Consider the following 19074-nt stretch of genomic DNA (forward strand, 5'->3'; position numbering starts at 1 on the left):
TCCTACCGATTTATATATGGCACTGACAAAAGTAATGTTGATTGTATATATTGTTTTATTTATTTAATTAGATCTGAGGAGTTAATTAGGATGTGAACATATCTATTATCGGGCTGTTAGAAAAAAATACCTAACATTGAAGGCTAAGGTGGCAGCGAATGACCCTAACCTAACCGAGTTATTGTGTTTTTGCCCTTATCCATCTAATTGGCTCGCTTTATAAAATTATGCTAATTCATTTTGTGACAGTTAAAGTTATAGTTATTAATGTTTATTTAAATTATGCGAAATAATTATTATGAGCAATAAGTGTTATGCTTTTTTATTATTATGACTATTCAATGTTATGTCAAATCAGTTATGCGAATTCATATTATGACAATTAATGTTAGGCGTATTAAGGGGCACCCCGTTAACACGTGCACATTTCTCGCTTGCCCAGGTGCGACTAAAGGCAACTTGTACAATTTGTCACAAGGTAAGCGCTTCAGTTTTGGAACGAGAATTTTCTTGAGTTATAATATGTAAATCATGAGTGTTTTTGCTGTTGTTAATAGAAGAAAAACAAATACAAAATGCAAACGTGTTATTTATTTATACTTATGACCATCGATGGATGGTATGGGTACTAATCAACATTTCTTATATATTAGAACATATATATTTAACAAATAATGAACGTTTATCAAAGATTACTTAGCAAAACAATACATTTAGTTATTTATAAATTAAGATAGGAAATCAAATATACACATTTTTACTTAGACCTTATATGCTATAAGACTTATAAGCGTTAGCAAGAGATCCTTAATTCTATGTATATGACACTACTCGTAATAAACATTAGGTACCTAAAGATCTGGATTTGCCCTTTTAAAGTCAGTATTAGAATCGAATATTTTAGATAAAAAATTTGCCAATCTTAAAGTATGGTTTACTGAATCATATTCCCTTGATTGGAATCAAATTCAACTATATCATACTTATAACGGCGACCATTATTATTGTGATGAGCTAACAGATGAGTAAACAAGACATTTGGAGTAAATAGTAAGTCACATTTTTGGCATTTTAGTTTAGGTATATTGGAATTTGCTCTGCACGCACCAAAATGCCTAGATATACCATCTTCATTTAAAAAATGCAACTCACAAGTACACTTGTAAAGCTTTGCAGTTTCTTCTTCGATATGTTCTGTCGTCAATCCTACTGTATTTGCATCATCGCCCGTACTTGTATAATTTGCACGTAAAATTTCTGAATCAGAATCGGTATCGCTTTCTGAGAGTTCAGAGTCTTTATCTTTGCTATACAATTTAGTGTCATTTTTATTCTTATCAAAAATGCACGGATCAAATGCGATTATGTACATATTCGACCGAAGAAAATCAGGATCTTGTTCATGACACCTTGTATGCGTCTTCAATCTTCCAACAGAAAGATACAAGCCACATTTTAAACACTTTGACCGTTGTTTTCCAAAACGACAGATATGTTTAAGCATGAACTCCTCATTCCTAATACAAATCTCACATTTATTACATACAAACATTTTATAATCATAAATTGCTCCTTTGAATTTTAATTTTGAGATATTTTCACTCGTCACTTCCAAAGTATTCGCTTCGCCGAGGAGAATCACTTTCATATTGCTATAATTAAAACTGATAAATTCTTTGTGCATATTCACATGACTTTCATAGTCCGTCATATTCATTAGCAATGCGCAATCTGGGCACTCCTTTACATTAGTGAAGTCACATTTATGAACATCTTCTCGAAGTTTATCAATGATTACATCACAGTTCCTGCATTTATATAAAACGTAATTTTTACGCAAACAAAAAGAACGATTTATCTGCAAGTCCCGTTCCCGATTGAAAACAACTATCCTATACGACTCCATTGTAAGGTTAGGACGATTGTGAATTTGTTCGTGGTCAATTCTCGATGCAGACGAGTTAAAAGGTATACCACATAAAGTACAGGGATGATTTCTCAGCTTAAAACAAGCATTATCTGAATGCTTAAACAAAGAACTTGGTTCAATGAAACAGCCACACTGATCACATTTATAAACAGTTAAATTAGGATCTCCTTGTTGTATGACATCCATCTTAATCCTACACTCGAACCTGTATATAGAATTTCTCAAAATTTCTACGATTTTTTCATTTGGCAAAGTTTGAAAGATATGTTTTACCCACAAGTTATTATCTGCAGGCAAATAATAACTGTCAAAATATAACAATTTGAACTGGCTTCCATTTTCATGTACATTTTGATGTTCTATGTAACATGCTTCGTCAATGTTTAAGTTACACAACTCACAAACTATTGTTTGTGTCACATGTTCTCCAGGCTCGTAATGTCTTTGACTGTGCTCTACTGCTTTATCATATGTATCAACAGAAACCGAACAATTTCGACAAATATATACTATACTACCTGGAGTACTTAGTAATGACGCTTCGGCGACCCCAACGGAGTTATGTAACTCTGTTTCGTGGCTTTCGTCATTGGATGTGTTAGTGACGTTTTTAAGAGTTCCGTGATGGTCAATATCTATTTGATCTAAACTGATAGTAATAGCACTGCTAGCAGATTGCACATTATTTGATTCTATCATCTTAGTGTTATCTGTTATAAATTGGTGAAAAGTCATATGCAATTTAAAAGCGGCTTCGGATAGTTTGATTTCGCAAATATGGCAAGTTAAAGACGATACTTCGCTGCATATGTGGCTATTCTTAGCTGTTATAGTTAGAAAATGTACAGCACAAGAGATACATTTTGGATATTCAGGTAAAGGTGGATTGATGTGTTTTCCATTTTGCAGGTCAAAGAATGTAAAATTGTTTAATGTCAAGTTTTTTCTTTCCTCATGTAGACTTTTATGTAGTACAAAAGAAGCGCTACTAAATATTAGACCACAGTATTTGCAAGGTAATTTTGCCATATTTATGCAATTTTCGTGTATGTGACCACCTTTCCCCATCTCGGTTTCGAAGCATTTACAAGTTTCACAATAGTAATTTGACAGATTGAGTTTGTCCACAAGTCGATTTCTATTTACCGCCTCAGATACAGGAGCATTCATTGGTTGACCATTATTTAGATAAAAGAATTTAAAATTTTTGACCGATAAGTCTTTGTTTTCCTTATGTAAACGTTTATGTGTCATCATAGATGCTTTGGTGAACCTTAGACCACAGAGTTTGCAAATAATTTTTGAAAAACTCTTGCAACGGGCCTGTAAATGTGCATTTTTTGTAAACTTGGTCACGAAGCATTTACAAGTTTCACAAAAGTAATAGCTTAGATTACGCCTTGGACGTTTGGCTTTAATGTTTAAAGATCGTTTTAAATTTATGATTTTACCTTCTTTACCTGCAGGTTTTATACTTGACACTTCCGCTTTAATATTTACATTCCGTTTCTTAATTAGAACTTCCAGTGTATGAGAGTTCATAGGTTGACCATTGTTAAGGTTAAAAATTTTAAAATTATTTAGTGTGAACTCTTTCATTTCTTCATGTAGGCGTATATGTGTCATTATAGAATTGCTAGTAATCGTTAGACCACAACGTTCGCAAGTCACTTTGGTGAAGTTCTTGCAACGTGCCTGTAAGTGGAAAACTTTTTTATATTTAGTTACGAAGCATTCACATGTTTCACAATAGTATAATGTCATATTAATTTTAGTACGCCAATCTTTATCGTTTCCAGGTAATTTTAAGTGTAGAGCTTCAGTTTCATTGTGTGAAGGTTTTGTTATATTCACAACTTCGAGGTCTTCACTTTGTTCAATGCCCACAACTTCTTGTATAGGAGGATTCATTCGTTGACCATTGTATAAGTTGAAGAATTTAAAATTGTTTAATGTTAAGTCTTCCTTTTTCTCGTGAAGACGTCTATGTGTCAGCATAGAACCGTTGGTAAACGTTAGACCACAGTGTTTGCAAGTCATTTTCGCTAATTTCTTGCAACGAGCCCGTAAGTGGGTATTTTTTCTAAAGTGGGTTACGAAGCATTTGCAAGTTTCACAGAAGTAGTATTTCTGACTAAACTTTGTACTCATATCGTTGTCTTCTTCGTATGTTACAGGTCGATTTATTAATGTTGTGCCAAGATTCACAGGTCGTGCAATATTTTCATCTTCATTGTCTACATGTCGATATTTACTTTCATCTAGAGCTTTATTGTTCGAAAGGGATTCACTGTTTACAGGGAGTTCAATGTTTGTATCTTCGGCTTCATTGATTATAGGGTTTTCAAAATTGTCAACTTCGGAATTATTATTTATGGGTCTTATTAAATTTTCAACTGCAGTTCCAATGTTTATAGATCGCTTTAAATTTTCAACTTCAACCTCATTATTCACAATTCGTTTTATATTTTCAATATCAGTTTGAATGTTTGAGGGGTATTTTGTATTTAAAACCTCAGATTCAATGTTTATAGTTTGTTTTACACCTTCACCTTCAGCTTTATTGTAGACTAATCCTATTATATTGTCAACTGCAGCTTGAATGTTTGAGAGGCATTTTGTATTTATAACCATAGCATCGTTGTTTTCAGGCAATATTATACTCTCTACATCAGGTATAATATTTATAGGTGGTATTAAATTTCCACTTTGAGCTTCATTGTTTATAGGTGGATTAGAATATATATATTCTCGTTCTATGTTTACAGGTCGGTTTACATTATCAAAGTCATCTTTGTCGCTCACAGGTTGTAATAAGCACTCATCTTTAGCTTCTACGTTAATAGGTCGCTTTACAACTTCAGCATCACTATGTATAGGGGTATTTACAACTTCAACCTCATTATTCACAATTAGATTTATATATTCAATATCAGTTTGAATGTTTGAGGGGTATTTTGTATTTAAAACCTCAGATTCAATGTTTATAGTTTGTTTTACACCTTCAACTTCAGCTTTATTGTAGACTAATCCTATTATATTTTCAACTGCAGCTTGAATGTTTGAGAGGCATTTTGTATTTTTAAGCATATCATCGTTGTTTTCAGGCAATATTATACTCTCTTCATCAGGTATAATATTTATAGGTGATTTTAAATTTCCACTTTGAGCTTCATTGTTTAATAGACGTTTTATATTTTCAACATCAGCTTCATTGTTTATTGGTGGATTAGAACTTGTATATTCTCCTTCTACGTTTACAGGTCGGTTTACGTTATCAAAGTCATTTTTGTCGCTCACAGGTTGTAATAAGCATTCATCTTTAGCTTCTACGTTAATAGGTCGCTTTACAACTTCAGCTTCACTATGTATGGGTGTTTTTGCAACCTCGAGTACAGGAATATCTATTGGTTGGCCATTGTACAGGTTAAAGAATTTAAAATTCTTCAATGAAATGTCCTTTTTTTCCTCGTGTAGACGCGTATGTGTAATCATAGATTGTTTAGTAAACATTAAACCACAGAGTTTACAAGTCGTTTTAGTCAATTTACTACATCGTGCCTCTAAGTGGACATCTTTTCTAAATTTGGTTACGGAGCATTTACAAGTCTCACAATAATAATATGTAAGATTACGCCTTGTTTGCCAGTTTTTGATACTTTTCGCAGATCGTTTATTTTTTTTTACTTCAGCTGCATTTTTCACAGTTCCCTTTATAATCGCATTTCCAGGTACAGGAAGATTCATGGATATGTTTATAGTTTGTTTTACACCTTCAACTTCAGCTTCATTGTAGACTAATCCTATTATATTTTCAACTGCAGCTTGAATGTTTGAGCGGCATTTTGTATTTATAACCATATCATCGTTGTTTTCAGGCAATATTATACTCTCTACATCAGGTATAATATTTATAGGTGGCTTTAAATTTCCACTTTGAGATTCATTGTTTAAAAGACGTTTTATACTTTCAACATCAGCTTCATTGTTTATTGGTGGATTAGAACATATATATTCTCCTTCTATGTTTACAGGTCGGTTTACATTATCAAAGTCATCATTGTCGCTCACAGGTTCTAATAAGCATTCATCTTTAGCTTCTACGTTAATAGGTCGCTTTACAACTTCAGCTTCACTATGTAAAGGTGTTTTTGCAACCTCGAGTACAGGAATATTTATTGGTTGGCCATTGTACAGGTTAAAGAATTTAAAATTCTTCAATGAAATGTCCTTTTTTTCCTCGTGTAGACGCGTATGTGTAATCATAGATTGTTTAGTAAACATTAAACCACAGAGTTTACAAGTCGTTTTAGTCAATTTACTACATCGTGCCTCTAAGTGGACCTCTTTTCTAAATTTGGTTACGGAGCATTTACAAGTCTCACAATAATAATATGTAAGATTACGCCTTGTTTGCCAGTTTTTGATACTTTTCGCAGATCGTTTTTTTTTTTTTAATTCAGCTGCATTTTTCACAGTTCCCTTTATAATCGCATTTCCAGGTACAGGAAGATTCATGGGTAGGCCATTGTAGAGGTTAGCGAATTTAAAATTATTTAAAGATAAGTCCTTTTTTTCTTCATGTAGTCGATTATGTGTCACCAAAGACGCAGTAGTGAACGTAAGACCACATAGTTTGCAAGTTTCTTTACGAAATTTTTTACAGCGTGCTTCTAAGTGGATATTACTCTTTATTTTGCTTACGAAGCATTTACATGTTTCGCAGTAGTAATATGTTAGATTACGATTTTGACGCAAATCTAGCTTCTTTTGGTGTCTTACTGTAGTTTCTGTCGCTGAACAATATCCATAGGCCTTGTTATCTTTCTGCAGTTCTTGTGGTGTATTACTAGTTTGTTCGTAAGAACTGGATTCCAAATCACTGAGTGTTTTTACATGTTCATTTAAATTTATAACTTCACGTATTGGAGGACTCATGCGCAAGCCATTGTAAAGATTAAAAAACTTAAAACTTTTCAATGACAAACCTTTCCGTTCTTTGTGTAGTCGCATATGTGTTATCATAGACGCTTTTGTAAACGTTAGACCACAGTATTTGCAAGTCGACTTAGTTAAGTCCTTGCACCGTGCCTCTAAGTGGACATTTTTCTTATGGTTGGTTACGGAGCACTTACAAGTTTCACAGAAGTAATATTTCACAACTTTCTTCGTACTCCTGTCTCCATTATGCGCAGGTCGTTTTATATGTCCGATTTCAGTTTCATTATTCACAGGTTGTTGTAAACTTATGATTTCCGGTGCCAGTACAGGAGGATCCATGGGTTGACCATTGTATAGGTTAAACAATTTAAAATTCTTCACTGTCAAGTCTTTCATTTCCTCGTGTAGACGTCTATGTGTCATTATAGATGCACTTGTAAACAAAAGGCCACAATGCTTGCAATTCGCCTTGGCAATTTTTTTACATAACTTACGTTTATGGAATACGGCTTTATTAAACTTAGTTAAAAAGCATTTACAAGTCTCACAATAGTAATATGTCATATTACGCCTTCCCAGTTGCGTTTTTATAGGTTGTTTTGTATTTACAAATTCAGGCTTGGCAGGATTAATGGGCTGCCCGTTGTACAGGTTAAAGAATTTAAAACTCTTCAATGTCAAGTCTTTCCTTTCCTTGTGTAGTCTTCTGTGTGTCATCAAAGAAGCAGTAGTGAACGTAAGACCACATCGTTTGCAAGTCCCTTTGGATTTTTCTTTACAGCGTGCTTCTAAGTGGTTTTTTTTCTTTAATCTGCTTACGAAGCATTTACAAGTCTCGCAGTAGTAATATGTTAGATGATTCTTTGGACGCAAATCAATCTTTTTTTGATTTCTTACTGTAGTTTCTACAGTTGAACAAAATCCAGAGGCATTGGTATCTTTCTGCAGTTTTTGTGGCGAATTACTAGTTTGTTCGTAAGTACTGGATTCCAGATCGCTGAGAGACTGATCGGAGGACCATTTTACAGAATTAGATTTGTTGACTTTATTCGAATCGATTCTTTGTAAAACAACTTTCGCTTCACACAACGATTCATTTAATTCTTGTAACTTATCCTTTTCTTGATATTTATTTGCCGTCAACTTCACCGGGTTATCTGAAATTACATCACTTTCGATAATAGTATAATAGTTAGGTTCCGTATGATTTTCAGATTCATGAGAGGTTATTATGTTGTAATCCAATGACATGTTACAAATTCTGCAGTGTATGGGTTTAGAAACTTCTAGACCACAGTCTCGGAAATGATAAAGAAAGTTACTTTCAGTAAAGTGTACTGCGCATTTAGAACACTTGTATAAAATTCTAGTGACATCTAGATCACCCAAATTGTATACTAAGAAGTTGTTCGAAACCGAATGCTGTCTTTCGTGACTTAAAGCATCTTCTTTTTTGAATATTCGATTACAGATAGTACACTTCCAATTAATTAACATTTCCATATGCTCAGCATGGTTTGCTGCAAATTGTGATGAAGTAAAATTGATGTCACATTTATTGCATTTAAACAAAATTGACTTCAATACTGGAACAATTTCTGTATTTTTTCTTTTCATCTGTAGAATATCGTACAAGTGTTCAATGAGACACTTCTGTGTATCAAATGTTTTTTTGCAATGAAAACATGTATTACTCCATCCCAAAGTTTGTTCATGGTTCACAATTTGACTATCTAACTCCTTCGTAGTATTGTTTTCGGTATTTTGAATTATTTCACGTGGAACTCCCCCATAATTAATTTTATGAATATTAATAAGATGCGTTCTTAATACATGAGGTGCAACGAAATTTTTCGCACAAATTGTGCATCTATGTTGCTGCGTCGTTTTATCCAAGACACGTCTGTATTTTGATCTTTGTAATATTTTTCCATTATTCAATTTATGAATATTACTTCTATGATTTCTTAAGACCTGAGGCGTAACGAATTTTTTGTCGCAAATTGTGCATTTATATATACGGCGTTTATTTAAGTCACTCGCTTTGTGATATATTCGTACATGCTTCTCAAAAGCATTAAGTTCTGGAAATAAAATTCCACAAGTGGCACAATATCTTCTCGATTTGTGTAAATAAGACTGTATATCAAGCAACTCAACCTTTGGTTCGTAAGATGTTACCAACTCTTCAAAATAGTTTTCGTCTATTGAATCTGGATGGAGTTTTGGATCCTTTGCGAAGGACAGCTCATTTTCCGGATAAAGTTTATCAGAATATTCACAATGGTCTTCATCATCGGAAACTAAGTTCGACTTAGACCCAAATATAATTTTGTTGGAGTTGAGAAGATCATCTTGATATATGTCGCTGTCAGGAATTTCTGAGCTTAGAGCATCAAAGGAATTTGGTACAATTTCCTCTTGTAAATATGGTTTTCTATCTTGAACTGAACTTGTTGTAGATTCAAATTCTGGAAGAAAAATAATAATTAATTAATTAATTAGTCACTTTATGTCATTAATTCAATAAGGCGATAAGTTTAGTGAACATTTACCACTATCGTAAAAATTGAGGACTTCTTTTTTTATAACAATTACAGAAAACTCAAGCGGGTTTTCCGTTATGATTTGATTCTCCATTACATCCGGAGCTTCTTTATCAAAATCATCTGCCATTTTAAAAACTGCAACAAAAAAATAAACAAAGTTTCAATAAATATCACTGTATAAAATATAATGTAAGTGTTATTACAATACAATCCGATATGTATTTTCTTCGTCCTAAACTTTAACCATCTTTTCTGCGTTGTCGTTTTTTCAATCATGCAACTTCAAAGATTTAAAAAAATTTGACATAGAGACTCCATTCTTTCACTAATAGATAGCGTATGTTATATAGTTTTAGGAACTACTAATACGTATGCTTCTTAAGCTTCTGTTCGAGGTTTGGCATTTGGCATGAAACAAAGAGTTGCCAGCAACTTAAAAATAAAAATATTTAGCTACAGCAACATTGGTCCAAACTCTGATTTAAACTCACGATTTTTACACATTGTTGATAATAAAACGGGACTTAAAACTTAATTGTACGCGCCTAAGTCTACTATCTTTATCTATGTTCATAAAATCTATGAAGGGTATGTCTACCCTCCATGATAAAATAATTTTATTTATATATTTTTTAAATAAGGCAACATAGCGGTAACTTAAGACTCTGAATCTGGTAACCATGGAGTACAAAAAAAAAACACAAAGAAAATGTGCTAATTCAGTTAAATTCCACTGTTTTAGCAGATACATAAAAGCTTCTGGAAAGCGTACTGACCGTGAATAAATGTATGAATACAAGTTGGGGACCTGTGTTACATGGCGTATAACGCTGAAAATTGTACTAAACATTAACACTAAGTGTAATGGATAGATAGATGTGCCTAAAGTTATTTGTTTTACTAAAAACCTCTTTTAAATGTGCTTTATATATACAGGGTGTCCCTAGCCATTGGACAAAGCCGAAATGTACATATGCATTAGGGTATTTAGAACCAGTATACAAAGTATCATAACAATCGGTGTAGCGGTTACCAAGAAATTAACAAATTACGATTTTTTTACTTTGGAGCAACCTGTTTTTTTTTTTATTATAGCCTTTTTGTCGTGGCACCCTTATTAATGCTGTTTGTTTGCTCTTCCCTTTTTTCTCTATTAAATGTTTTGGGTGCCCGCTTGTCGGCATAGGCCTCCTCCAGTCTTCTCCATTCGTTCCTATCTCTGGCGACCCTGCTCCATGTGGCACCAGCAACAGGGCTGATGTCATCATCCAATCGTTTGAACTGCCTTCCTCTTTTTCTTTTGCAGCCCCTTGGGTACCACTGGATCACTTTTTTACTCCATTTATCTATGCCTCTGCTGGTATGGCCTGACCACTTCCATTTCTGTCTCCTAATTTTTGTTACAATATCATGCACCTTGGTTCTGCTTCTTATGACCTGGTTCCTTATCCGATCGACTTTTCTTATTCCTAGCATACTTCGTTCCATGGAAACTTGGCAGATACGTAACTTGTTCAGTTGGTGCTTGGTGAGGGCCCAGGTTTGGCTTCCGTACATAAGTATTGGTAAGACACACGTATTGGAGCAACCTGTATGTGTTAGTAACTCTTGAGGTAATAAATAGTATGAGACCTTCTTCGACAGTTTTGATTATCTTTTTTATTTACGACATTAATAAGATTCTGACTTTTGACAAATGTCATCATTGCTGCACATTTTCAAACAAATTGTCAAAAGCACTTCCAATGATTAATACAGTATGTTTCTTTTTGTTGTCGATTATTGGAAATAACTTTTGTTTGATAATTATTTTTTTTATCTTTTGTTTTAATTTAAAAAATATTACCGTTAGAGCATTTCTGAGAAGTAACCATACGTGGGATTTCAGGGTTTGTCCAATAGTCCAATGGCTAAGGTCACCCTGTATATTTCAGTTATATTTCCATACTTAAAACATGTGTTAACAAAGAGTACCATGATATTAACATAAATATGCTTTTATTTTTTGCAAACAAGAGATAATAGCCTACATGTGTTGTATTTAATTTTTTAATATATTTCGTATTAAGTAGACAACAAACATGTTTATCAAATTTTTATACACCGTGTTTTTTTTTATTTCCGTTAATTTCAAGGGTGCATTCCTGAGCTTAAATCAAGTAACTTTCTCAAAGACACCGATGTTCTAATTAAGTCCATTTCGGAGATAATCCATAATTTATTTTTTTCCTATAAGGCCTCTACAAGCGTGTACACTTGCCTTAGGGCCGGCTTACATATTGATTAGTGTTTAGAATGAGTTCATACATTTGCTACTAAACTTAAGTACAATCTCGGTCGATTGATGTACGAAATGACATTGATATGTCACAGATTTCAATTGTTTGGTTGAGTTCAATGTAATGCCCGTGTTACAACAACGCTATATGCTACATTTAATTACTTTTTAAACAAAAAAAAAAAACAAAAAGGAAAACAAAATTTTTTTTTTTTTTAATTAACTATGCCATTTAGTTCTTATAAACGTACTTAACTATACCCCGAAGTTAACGGAATTCAATAAAAACACGGTGTATAGCAATCTGTCGTGTTATTGAATGCTTTTAATATAATTATATTAATTATTTGTACAGTCCACCATTTTAGTTAAGGTTTGAGAATAAATATAGCAGAACAACATTCTTAAACAAGGAGTAAGTTCAATAAGGGCCATGCAATACATAAATATTCATAAAACCATTACAAATACATATTAGACTTTTATTTCTAAGAAAGTATATTGCTCTTATCTATTGTATCTGATTGTATTTCTGTTTTCTTTTATATTGTATTCTTTTATTGAGGTGTGCAATAAAGAGTATTTGTATTGTATTGTATATTTTGTTGTTATCGTTTTCTCCCAATTGTGTTTTATAATAAAAATTAATAGATATAATCCTGATAGGTCCAAAAATAAGTTTAAGTAGTTTTAGGTCTTAAGTTTATTTAAAGGTTTTGTTACCTATAATCAGCTATAATGTAACGAACTTGAAAATATAGAAATGATTTCGTAGGACCAAAGATGCTTGCGATATCTGTTTGAGAAAAAGGCTCTTTATATCAAATGTATATAGATTGAGAACACGAGGCCACTCGAATATTTGTGAAACATAAAATACTGACAGTGATATCGTTTTATATACCTACTCATGGACAAAATTAGAGGAACGCAGAAAAAAAGGTCTAAGTAATTACTAAATTACAGCACCTAAAGTATTTCGAAATTAGTGATTAAACTATTTTTTCTTTTGCGTTCCTCTAAATTTGACCAAGAGTGTAGTTTGTTTGTATTTTTGTTTATAATAATAAAACCCGATTTGCGTGTAACAACACGATAAATTATTTACTTACATTTTAAAAGAAGTCTGAAATACATTGGAATTAAATTTATAATTTATTAAATTAAAACATTAGACAATGTGACAATGTTATTGACTTTTTCAAAAGAAAAAATATTTCTATTGATAAGACCATTTTATAATCTGAATGAATATTTCGATAATGTGATAATTGTAATTATAATTAGATTATTATTTTATTATTGCGTTAGTCTAAGATTTTGCATGCCATATTGTGGTAGACCATATATTAAGTGTAAATACACTTGATAGCTACTATATGTACCTATAACACCCCATCCATTGACATGTACCCATGACAACTGTAAATCTAACTGTGTCACTGTAACTGTGTAACTGTGTCATGATAAATAAATTGAATTGAATTTTATAATAAACGTCCCTAAATATAATTAGATCTTCCTCATAAATATTCCTATAAAAGGTGCCTTGCTTAGAGAGTTACTGTCATGTAACTATAAATTTTGTAACTAGTGTAGCTACAGTACATTTACTGCTACCTTTCGACAGAAGATTAAAACTGTTAGAACGCCATTTGACTTTGATCATTATTCTTTCACTGATATGTGTTAACTTGTAAAATATTAATATTAACGCCATCTATTCGAGAGTAGGCTGCAGGTTATAGCGCCATCGCTCGAAAAGATTGCACCATACCTTTGGCTTACAGTCGAGTAGATGGCAGCATAGGATAAAATGTAAAGAATAAGGAAAGGAATGGTATCCTTACTTATTTCCTTTTTGGAAGTTAAAAAGAATCTAAAATTTGAAACTTTCAGGTCCTTTATTTGTATTATTTCCATATATTATTTTAATATCCACATTATTGTGATAAATTGCTCATTTGCTATCTATTTTACTAGATTTTGTTATAAAATTTAACATGTGTCATCATCCCTATCCTCTTTGCTTGTTTTAGTTAAGTATATGATGGGGCATGATGGTGATGCAAAAGCGAGGATGAACTAATATTCTGGGGTGATGATGGTATAAAATATAAATATGGCTGCTATGGGAGAGAAGTGGCTTTGAGATTGAATAACCTCAGATATAACTCTCCGCAGTGAGGTACCTTTTCTACTTAACTTTAAAACTACATAACCACATTATACAATAAAAATAAAAACAAGTAAATAAACGTTACACATTATGATTTGCGCAAAAAAATGTTTTTTTATTTCACCTTTTTACAAAACATCTAATACCATAACCAAAATCCCTCATAACCTTTACCAGTTCTTTTACCCGTGGAACGTCACAAATGTTTAATTTAAATTATTAAGTATGACATACTAATGTTATCAACATTCATTTTACATGTGTATCACAATTGATTCAAGTATTGACTTGACAATACCTATGCAATATATGTACATGTAATTTCCTTTCGTCAAAACAACAAAGCCAAGTGTAGAATAGTATGTTAGGTTAGGAGGTTAGAACAGCAATTTTAGTTACAAGTTTCACCACCATGTAAACAATAAGTTACGTTATGTTAGGTTAGATTAAAACAACAAAAATTAAGTGCTACTTGCACCATTCCACTAACCCGGGGTTAACCGGTTCATCCTGGAGTTACCATTGTTACCCGTACAATTCGACACTGGATTAACGGTTTAACCGGTTAACCCCGGGTTAGTGAGATGGTACAAGTGGCGCTAAGTGTAGAAAGTAGGTTAGGTTAGAACTGCAATTTCTTATTGCATGAATATTACTAAGTTAGGTTATGTTAGGTTAGAATAAAACAACAAATACAAAGTATAGAACAGTAAGTCAATGTAGGACTGTCACCACAGAAGGCATGAAAAATGTTTACAATAATAAATTGGTGTGACCGCTGTGTTTGACTTTGTCGTCCATTATGATCACTATAGGTTCATTATTGGCACCAACGGACTGTCATAAATTCAAAATTAAGTACTTTTGCTTTACCGGCTAACCCCGGGTTAGTGGGATGGTGCAAGTGGCGCTAAGTATAGAAAGTAGGTTAGGTTAGAACTGCAATTTCTTATTGCATGAATATTACTAAGTTAGGTTATGTTAGGTTAGAATAAAACAACAATTACAAAGTATAGAACAGTAAGTCAATGTAGGACTGTCACCACAGAAGGTATGAAAAATGTTTACAATAATAAATTGGTGTGATCGCTGTGTTTGACTTTGTCGTCCATTATGATCACTATAGGTTCATTATTGACACCAATGGACTGTCATAAAAATTCAAAATTAAGTACTTTTGCTTTACCGGTTAACCCCGGGTTAGTGGGATGGTGCAAGTGGCGCTAAGTATAGAAAGTAGGTTAGGTTAGAACTGCAATTTCTTATTGCATGAAAATTACTAAGTTAGGTTATGTTAGGTTAGAATAAAACAACAAATACAAAGTATAGAACAGTAAGTCAATGTAGGACTGTCACCACAGAAGGCATGAAAAATGTTTACAATAATAAATTGGTGTGACCGATGTGTTTGACTTTGTCGTCCATTATGATCACTATAGGTTCATTATTGGAACCATCGGACTGTCATAAAAATTCAAAATTAAGTACTTTCGCTTTTTAGGGTTCCGTACCCAAAGGGTAAAACGGGACCCTATTACTAAGACATCGCTGTCCGTCCGTCCGTCCGTCCGTCCGTCCGTCCGTCCGTCTGTCACCAGGCTGTATCTCACGAACCGTGATAGCTAGACAGTTGAAATTTTCACAGATGATGTATTTCTGTTGCAGCTAACAACAAATACTAAAAACAGAATAAAATAAAGATTTAAATGGGGCTCCCATACAACAAACGTGATTTTTGACCAAAGTTAAGCAACGTCGGGAGTGGTCAGTATTTGGATGGGTGACCGTTTTTTTATTTGCTTTTTTTTTGTTTTTTTTTTTTGCATTATGGTACGGAACCCTTCGTGCGCGAGTCCGACTCGCACTTGCCCGGTTTTTATATTGCTTTATTACAAGCTTTTACTTAACTTGCATTGTATGTACCTATGTATGTTTGTACGGGTCAAATTAAATTATACCCACTTCCCGGTTTCCGATGAAGCTGAAAATTTACATACATGTGTAAGTCGGGTGACAATGCTATTTTATGGTACATGGAGCTGATCTGATGATGGAGACAGGAGGTCTCTTGTTAAAAACAACGCAACGCAACCTAATTTTATTGTGTTTGGGATTTTTAGAATTGTCTCGATGAGTATTAGTTATCTGTGGAAAAAAAGTACAGTCAGCGATAAAAGCTTGTAACAAAAATGAAAATTTTGCCAAAAACTTCTTAGGTTCTTAGGATTGTTTATTTTATTATTATGCATTGGAATATTCAGATATCATTGTTTAGTTATGTTAATCAGTTGATTATGGTTGGTACTCCTATAGCCCTAGTCTCATTATATTCAAGTGTATGTGAAGTCAAATGTATTACATGTGCTTGATCAATGGCGAGAGGGGTTATGGTCAGTGCTATACCGTTAGACTTTAGAATAGAATATAGAAATTATAGCTGTATTAAACACAACCCTGATATATCCTGATATGTATAATGAATAGAGTCCGGAGTAGCGGTGGCAAATTTCACAGAGGGAAATGGAGTCGCCTAAGTATGTTTATGATTAAACGAATAACGATTAAATGATTAATTTTGCATAATACTTCCTATAATTATCTTGCGAGCATTAAGGAAGGTTGCTTAAAGTAAGAAAATATCAGATTGATTAATGGTGATATTTGTTAAGAGAATTTGGATAACAACACAAAACATTTACAACATAACATTTCCATGTTCCTGAAATCGTTTAAGGAAAATAAATAGTTTTAAGTACTTGCAATTTACGAGTAATGTTATACTACTTCAGGTAAATAAATAATTTATTCAATCTTAAAAAGTTAGTAATAGATAACAACTCCATTGCCCTCTGTGTGAAATTCAGGGTTGTGCCTGCTCAGTCACTACAGAGAGCGCTCCACTCTTGGTCAATTGGTCAAACTAGTTCAGTCTTTTAGACACGTGCCAGCGTCACTGTTAACCATTTCGTTCAGTTTATTTTTTGTTTCACTCATGTCAAGCGCTCACCAATCCCACTGAACTAATGGACCTAAATACCCATTAAGAGTGTGCAAAAAGATTTAGTTCCATTTGGTTCTTTATGGGATTTCATTCTTAATAGTTCTTCGTTCATGACCGACACAAGCTTTGTGAAATTTGCCACCGCTCCTGCAGACACTAATAATGAATAAATTTAATTGCCTTTTTATGTTTAGTCATAATTATAATAACGATTTCACTTCATTTGACTTAAATCATGTAATATGTTACTTATATTTGTTTACAATCGCTTGTTTTTAATAATTTAGTTTCGAAATGTGCATTTGGTGATTTATTTATTTAAGATATTAGTATGCACCAAAAAATATAAAAAAAAATGTTAAATTATTGATGTATTTGACATCAAATTCATAAGCTTGATTTTAACTTAATCTGAATGCCCCTCTAATGTATTAATCTCAAATCTAAATGAGTTGGATGGTATATCATAATGAGAAGCCTCTTTTCAACCCCTATTTCATAGAATGATACTTGTGTTAAAAATTAAGTACAAACTTTCATTATGCTCCAAATCCTGAACAGAAAATCCTTTGTACTACCCTATTATTGTATTATTTTATTTGCCACATCCTACTATTAATATAAATATGTAACTAAAATTATATCAATTTGCTTAGTAAGTAATATGGGAGAACTATTTTGAGTCTGATCTTATAGACCAATTTGTACTACCACTAGACATACAATGTTTCACTGGGGATGATGTAATGTAACCTGAGATTATAAGAGAAACAAGACACAAAACTATCCAAAATGAAACAAGGTCAATATGGGTGTGTGTATAGTTGTGTTCTCCAGAAAGTTCTCCGTTTACAAAAGGCAGCACATTTTCTAGAATGGCACAACTGTAGGTGTCTGGCAGCGGGGTAAGTGTGACTGGCCTTCATACTGGGGTCTGTTTACACATTGATTAAGTGTTTAGTGCGAGATCATACATTTGCCACTAATCATAAGTATCAAGTAGCAAATCTATGAACTCATAATAAACATTAACATCAATCAATGTGTAAACAGGTCCCATTATAAATGCCAGCCACACTTATCCCACGGCCATACTTACCTCAGGGCCACTTGCACCATTCACTAACCCGGGGTTTACCGGTTACACCTTTGCGTTACCATGGTTACCAGTACAATTTGACATTAGGTTAACGATTTAACTGGTTAACCCCGGGTTAGTGGGGTGGTGCAAGTGGCGCTCAGTATATATAACCTAACTTCTGACTTTATTGACAAGAATGTTACAAGTACGTAATTTTGAAAACAGAGTTATAATCAGTAATTAATTTCAAAGATGGAATTGATCTTAAGCACTGTCTACTAAACTTCTTCTGTTCATGAATACAATTCAGTGGTGGCTCAGTGAAATTGTATGCAAATATGCCGTTACCAATAACTAAAATTCAACCAACCAAATTGACCAAATGTAAAAACCTTTGAATTGTGTGCTAAAAATGACAGACACGATATCATATAAAATACAAAAATTTGGAATTTAAAACAAATAGAACGAACTTACCGCTTCTTTCCCGCATTTATTCATGACGCATATTTACTCATCAGCCACTTTCCATCTGTGATGTGATGAACTTGATGAAGATCTATTTACTAGTGTTATTGTGTTATTTACTTACTACCTAAAGAAAGTAGAAACATCTAGAGTGCCAAGTGCCCGCCTATAGTTTACGATCCATGAAGCGTTTGTCTTTTCGCGTAAAAATATTCAAAGTCTTATTTATACAGATTCATTTACTAATCACTAAATATTAGTAGTAGAATGTTATTTTTTCTGTTAATTATATTAATTATTGAGCGACTTATCCGTTCGATTAATAATAATGTTGAATAATAATAACAGGAAATCAGAAGGCCACTTCGTTCGATTCCTCATCTATCTCTATCGCTCGAACATGCAAGAGCGATAGAGATAGAGAGGCAGATAACAGATTTTCGATTTTTGCAGGTGGCCGTAGTTGGCCGTTTTTTCTTATTGTTTTTAATAATTTTCCTTTTTTTTCTTTATATGGAATTTTCTTCTCGGTTTCTTCTTAAGCCTCCTCCACACTCGTGCGCGAATCGCGGCGCGGAGCCGCGAACGCGAGTGTGGAGTCGATTTTCGCAGTCAGCGAAATCGACTCCACTCTCGTGTTCGCGGCT

General features: G+C 33.2%; 1 protein-coding gene across 1 annotated transcript; it reads right to left on the minus strand.

Moving 5' to 3' along the window:
- Nucleotides 1-618: 618 nt before the first annotated feature.
- LOC134804322 (uncharacterized) lies at nt 619-18735 on the minus strand. The gene is made up of 3 exons (XM_063777331.1): nt 18437-18735; nt 9427-9555; nt 619-9342 (listed from the first exon to the last, which is right to left on the minus strand). Exons 1-3 carry the CDS (start codon nt 18450-18452, stop codon nt 935-937), a joined length of 8553 nt encoding a protein of 2850 aa, XP_063633401.1. The 5' UTR covers nt 18453-18735; the 3' UTR covers nt 619-934.
- Nucleotides 18736-19074: the final 339 nt, after the last annotated feature.

Source organism: Cydia splendana, chromosome Z (genome assembly GCF_910591565.1).
Source record: "Cydia splendana chromosome Z, ilCydSple1.2, whole genome shotgun sequence".
Lineage (NCBI taxonomy): Eukaryota > Metazoa > Arthropoda > Insecta > Lepidoptera > Tortricidae > Cydia > Cydia splendana.